Genomic DNA, 6,720 nt, shown 5'->3' with positions numbered 1-6,720 from the left:
AGCAATGAACAACCACAATGCCAATAAGCCTTCCATCTGTATTTGTACCTATTTGTACCTCAGAGCATCCTACTTGTTATCTTTATATGAATCTAGCTCAAACTCAATTAGTGTACATGTTCGCATTGTTTTCATGAATTAACTGAAAGGTACTATTCCTAAGATACCATCTCAAGTCAACAAATGATTTTTAAAAACTAGAGCATTCTATAATGACTTCTTCGAGGTTAATCTGCAAAACATTAAATAGTTTTGAGGCCTACACTCATCTTACATCATCTGAGATCAGTTTTTTCCTCCACAACTTCTTCATGGCACTTTTCACTTCTGCATTCCTCAGAGTGTAAATCAGAGGATTGAGTAAAGGTGTTCCCAGAGAATAAAACACAGCTATCAACTTATCCATGGGGAAGGTCGTGGCTGGACGTGTGTATATAAATATGCACGGTCCAAAAAACAAGATGACCACGATGATGTGGGAGATGCAGGTGGAGAGGGCTTTTTTCCTGCTTTCAGCGCTGTGGTTCCTCAGGGAATGGAGGATGATAGCATAGGAAATCATCAGCATGACAAAACTCACTATGCAAATGGCCCCACTATTGGACACCAGAAGGAGGTTGATCACATAAGTGTCTGAGCAGGCGAGGCTCAATAAGGGCTCCAGGTCACAGAAATAGTGATCAATCACGTTGGGACCACAGAAAGGCAAACTCAAGGCCAGAAAAATCTGAGTGAGAGAATGCACACAGGAACCCACCCAGGCCACAGCCACCAAAATACTACAGACCCTGTGGCTCATGATGGTTGTGTAGTGCAGGGGCTTACAGATGGCCACATAGCGGTCAGCGGCCATGAGGATAAGGATGAAGATCTCCAGGCAGCCAAAGAAATGGAATGAAAAGACTTGGATTATGCATTCGCTGAAAGAGATAGTGGCTGTCTTCAAAAGGGTATCCACAATCATTCTAGGAGCTATGGACGTGGAGAAGCAGGTATCAGATAGGGATAAATAGAAAAGGAAGAAGTACATTGGACTCCCAAGTGCCTGGCTGCTCTTGATGGTGGTAATGATCAGCAAGTTTCCCAGCAACGTCCCCAAATAGGATATCAAAACAGCAACAAACACTATTTTCTTCCTAAGCGGATCTTGTGTCAACCCCAGCAGAATGAACTCAGTCACATTATTATTTAGAAGCATCCTTAGATGAAAAGAAGAGATGAGACAAGTGTGAAATAATAATAATGAGTACAAAATAATAATTATAATAATAATAATGGGTTAACTTATGATAGGCTAAGAAATATTATGGGATATTTTAAGCAAAATTAAATATTCTTCATAATGTTCTTTGTTTAGATTCTTAATAAACCTCTTCACCTCTCGTTGCTCAAATTTAATGACTAATTCATTGTGTTATTAGGAATGCCTAATATACTTATGAATATGATATATTCCAGTGCATCTTTTAAATTCAAACTTTTTTACCTTTATCATGTTCTTCTTAATTTTGCCAATTAAATAAATGGAAAATTACAAGGTGTGTATCTTTGTTTACTAGATCTGAAGCTTGGATGGGCACTGTCTCTGAGCTTTTGTGCTCATGGTTAGCACTCTACCACCAGAGCCATAGTTCTACTTCCAGTATTAGATGGTTAATTAGAGATGATAGTTCCACAGATTTCCCGTTGGGGCTGGCTTTGAAGCATGATCCTCAGCTACCAGCCTCCTGAACAGCTAGAATTACAGGCCTGAACCACCATCACCCAGCACTTGTGCATCCTGTTATCACAGATTCATGTTTTTCTTCTCCAACAAATATTAAAACTTATGCTTAAAAAACATATTCAAAGGGCTGGGGATATAGCCTAGTGGCAAGAGTGCCTGCCTCGGATACACGAGGCCCTAGGTTCGATTCCCCAGCACCACATATACAGAAAACGGCCAGAAGCGGCGCTGTGGCTCAAGTGGCAGAGTGCTAGCCTTGAGCGGGAAGAAGCCAGGGACAGTGCTCAGGCCCTGAGTCCAAAGCCCAGGAATGGCCAAAAAAAAAAAAAACATATTCAAAGCTGGGCACCAGCGGCTCCCATCTATAATCCTAGCTACTCAGGAGGCTGAGACCTCAGTATCATGGTTTGAAGCCAGCCTGGGCAGGAAAGTCTGTGAGACTCTTATTTTCAATAAACTATTCAAAAAAAGAAAGGCAGAAGTGGGGCTGGGGCTCAGGCTCTAGCCTTAAGCTCAAATAAGCCCAGGGACAATGCCCAGGCTCTGAGTTCAAGCTCCAGGATGAACAAAAACAATAAACAAATAAAACAAATCACTCAAAAATGAAGAGGTGACATTGTCCAAAAAGAAATGTACTCACTACATGATTTATGAAACAGTAACCCCTCTATACATCACCTTTATGATAACAATAACAAAATTTAACTTTAAAAAGTCAATTTTTAGAATATATCTGACTAGTTTGGAATTTCATGATATAAACCTAAAGTTGCATACAAGTGTATAGAAACATACAGTTGCGTAAAATTTCTCCAAGTTATTTAAGTTTTAAAAAGAAGGATAAAAACTATACAATCTCCAAACAATTTGCTTCTACCTTAAAGTAACATGAAGATACTTTGTAGTTAGCACCAACAAAGGAACAGAAACAATTGGTAATGATATTTTTAGTATCACCATTTCTACTTTCACTTTTTAAATTTACTAGAACATACCTTGATTACTTTGAAACTAAATGGCAGTGAAAGTATTACTAGTAAATTAATTGTCCATGTTTCCATGTATGGGTTTTTTTTTTTTAATGGCAGAACTGAAATAGGAAGTAGGAAGTCATCAAGCAACTGACACAGGACCAGACGAAGACAGTAATCTCTAGAAGAGTTTTTGTTTTCTGAGCACCAAAAATGCTCACGATTTAGGGACAGAGGAGAAATTCAGAAAAAGAAGGAGATGTGGTTTTAGAGAAGAGGAGCAGTAGACAATAACTTCACTTTTTCATCATTTGTTACTGTCTCAAAAGTAATGAACTCAGTTTTTAATTACTTATTTAATCCAGTTTTTTTTAGTTTCTTTAATAATATTATCTGGAATTTTATTTTCAAGACCAAAAATTTTCTCTAGACCCTTCTTGTCAAGATGACCCTAGAAGCCACATAAATGCAAGTCAATATGCAAACTGAAGTGTAATTTATTTTAGTGCAATCTGAATGTCTTATTTAGCCCATTTTTCCCCAATATCATCCATAACTGCAGGACATTGTGTTGAAGGTTGTAAATTGGTCAAAGAATAGGGTGAATAGATAAAATAGACACAAAATTATCCTTATATGCATTTTCTCCTTTCACTTGGTAAATTTTCTTCTCAGTAGAATTGAAACAGCCTGTATTTTCCTCACAATGAAAAGAACTCTTATGAAAACATGTTGTTTTAAACATTCAGTTTTGACCCAGTAATATTTGTCAAGGATCCTAAATTCTAAGGAATCTGAGCTGATAATTCAATCATTAAAATAAACTCATTCTTTCCTCTTTTTTTGTTTAAAGAACAAACCCACCACAAAATATTTATATTGGAAAAATATTATAGATTTGAAGTGACATAACAATGTAGATGAACATTTCATCTCCAACAATCTGTGATTTACGCATTCTTTTGATAGTTATCAGATGACCAATAGAAATAAAAGGCCTGTTTATCTTTGCATACAGACAGAGTTTTAAATGAACAAAAGTAATAAATGTGTATGATTTAACCTGGTAAAATCAGTAGTTCTCAAACTAAACATTAATCAAGAGTTTTAATCCATAGTAATTAGATTTAGGTTCATCCTTCCTGAAATTCTATTTCTAGTCACTTCCAATCATCTTGAAAGTTCAAGACATCAACTGCAGAGGGTCTCTTCCTCCAAAAACCATTACGTGACTGTCTTATGATAAGGAAAATATCTCTTCAGTTTCTTAAGGATTTCCCTTATATTTTTGTTAAATTGTTGTGTGCAATTGCTTTAATGCAATGATGGATATGCTTTTTTCAGCTTGTTTCCTGGAAAAAGACTATTTTAAATCTTAGCATAAATTCTCAGCATGTAACACTCCACTGTACTATACCCAATGTATTATATGTTGAGGATTTTTAAATTGAATTTTCTCATTTTTTTAAAAAAGTCATAATATTCATATATCTATTTATTAATCTTCCCACTAAAACATACTCACATTATTAGTTTACTGTAGCTTACTCTGTGTTAGGTATGGAAGGCAAATAAATATGATTCTCAATGTAAACAAAAGATCCAAAAGTTAAATAACTTAGGGACTTAGCACCATGACCTGGAGTAGAATATTTGCTCCGCATAGTGCTACACTGTCAGGAAAATTCCTGCAATTATGAAATTGTTGCTTTACAGGAACCTACGACCATTAAGAACTGCAAAGACATTCCTGACATTTCTCATATCTTCCAGATACTGATGTATGGTTTTGTGGATGTCTGTGTGTGTAACATCTCCCCATTTTTCCAGGGTGGCAGCAGCTTTCATCAGGCTGTCAAAATAAACAAACACACACACACACAAAAATAAATAAATAAATAAATAAATAGGTTACAGTGATCTGAATATAAAACATCATTCAGTATCTTGAAGTTCAAATAAGATGAAGCAGTTTAGGATGGACACCAGGATCAAAACAATAGCAAACATTCAGTACTTTGGAATTGGAGGTCAGAGAAAAGAGATGGAATGAACATAGCATGGACGGTCACAGAGGAGAAGGCAACAGCCTGTCAAGTGAGTCCTCCTGTGCTCCTTCAGACCACTCCTTCAGATCAGTCTTTTAAAGAATCTACATGTCACTAATTCAGTGACATTAGATATATCTTTGAGAAAAATCTCTGCACTCACTTTACTTCTATGCAGAAATTATCATTCTATGTAGAAAACAGTCTGTTTAAAACTACTTCATCTCCCCCCTTCCCAATAAATTAAAGTGTGATGTAATCCATTCTCCATTAGCTCCTCAATCTGTAACTCAATCTCAGGATGCCCAATATCCTGGGAAGCAGACTGATCTGAGAAATGGAGGTCTCCATCAAATTTGATACTATTACCAGCCCTGAGTACCCGGTTATTTTAATTGCTATGAAATTAATGTCTAATAATGCCTCTTTGCAAATACTACTTAAACACAAAACAGAAGCATTATGGAGGGTTAAAGGTAGATACACTGAATTATTTCTTTCCCATGCCTTTATCATTGGGTGAGAAAATAATACTGTTATAAGAAATAGAAATCTATTAAAAATACATTGGATTTACCTGTAATCATGAATCTCTGTACTCAAAGGGATAGAAATTATTTGTCACTTACTATGTGCATCCCTTTTGAATGCAACCTTTTCATGCAATACTGGGGAAATTGTTCTTTTTTTATTCCAGTGGGAATTAGTAACACCTCATAATGTAAAATATTAACATATTAAAAAGTATTATTCCCTAAGTTCCTTTTATTTAGAGAATGAGAAACACCCTGGAGATTATATGGAGGTTAACTTTTGGTGTTATTCATCTGGCCTGTAAGAATAACAAGATGGTAATTCATATACCTAGTATCACATAGAAACAAGAGTGAGAAAGTATCAGGCAGCTTGGGGCCTACCAGAGTTACCTGCCCCCAAAATACATATACATATATAAATGCATAATGGATAGGTTGATGAAAACAGGAATAAATAATCTCATTGGTAATAGAAAGAAAGGATCATCAAGCAATAATAATAATAATTCTGCTTCCACAGTTTTCTAAGTTTCTACTCACTCCTTCTGTTAGAAAGTAGGCTTTTCAAGTTCTTGTAATATACTTGTGAGTACCAGTCAGGAAAGGCATCTTACTATCCCAGATGGGTAGACTTTGATATGTGGGTTACTGATAAGCAATTTCCATGGCTCTTAGATTTGCAAATATTAAGTCGTCTTAGGTATACTATGAAAACCAAGCAAGCACTAAACCCTATGAATTTTTTCATGTTCACTTAATTTCTCTTACTCAAATTAGTTAGAAAATAAGAAAACTTACTAATATGGTTCTATATACTGCATACATCTATTTCATCACCAATATACAATGTGAGAATAGAAATAACACACCACTACACTGATAGAGCCACATAAAATGATTTCAATTATTTTTATATCTGCACATACATTCAGAAGATTATTAGAACTGATTGGGCAAAAATGTGAAAAAACATTTAATTTACTAAATTAGAAATAAATTATGGAGTAATACCCTCCAATAATACTCTGTGTGTATGTGTGTGTGTGTGTGTGTGTGTGTGTGTGTGTGCGTGTGTGTGTGTGTGTGTACTGGTCCTGTGGCTTGAACTCAGGGCCTGGGAACTATCCTAGAGGATTTTTTATTTGGTCAAGGCTAGTGCCCTACCACTTCAGCCACAGTTCCATTTTCAACTTTTTGGTAGTTAAGGTTATTTGGACATAAAGAGTTTCATGGACTCTCCCACCAAGGCTAACTTCAGACCAGATCCTCAGATATCGGCCTTCTGATTAACTACCATTATAGGCATGAGCCACCTATGATGAGCTCTACAATAATACCTTAAAAAAAGAGTACCCAATAGATTTACAGCTGAATTCTATAAGGACTTCAAGGGACTACTGATACCAACACTCCTCAAACTCCTGAATAAAATTGAAAAG

The 6,720-nt window shown here is 35.9% G+C and overlaps 1 protein-coding gene across 1 annotated transcript; it reads right to left on the bottom strand.

Annotated features, from left to right (window-relative positions):
• Nucleotides 1-265: 265 nt before the first annotated feature.
• Nucleotides 266-1,198, bottom strand: LOC125361783 (olfactory receptor 4C16-like). The gene has a single exon (XM_048360385.1). It carries the CDS (start codon nucleotides 1,196-1,198, stop codon nucleotides 266-268), a length of 933 nt encoding a protein of 310 aa, XP_048216342.1.
• Between the last annotated feature and the right edge of the window lie 5,522 nt (nucleotides 1,199-6,720).

The sequence above is a fragment of the Perognathus longimembris genome, chromosome 13, assembly GCF_023159225.1.
Source record: "Perognathus longimembris pacificus isolate PPM17 chromosome 13, ASM2315922v1, whole genome shotgun sequence".
Taxonomy (NCBI): domain Eukaryota; kingdom Metazoa; phylum Chordata; class Mammalia; order Rodentia; family Heteromyidae; genus Perognathus; species Perognathus longimembris.
The sequence above is the reverse complement of the archived record's forward strand: the minus strand, read 5'-3'. Positions and strand labels throughout refer to the sequence as shown.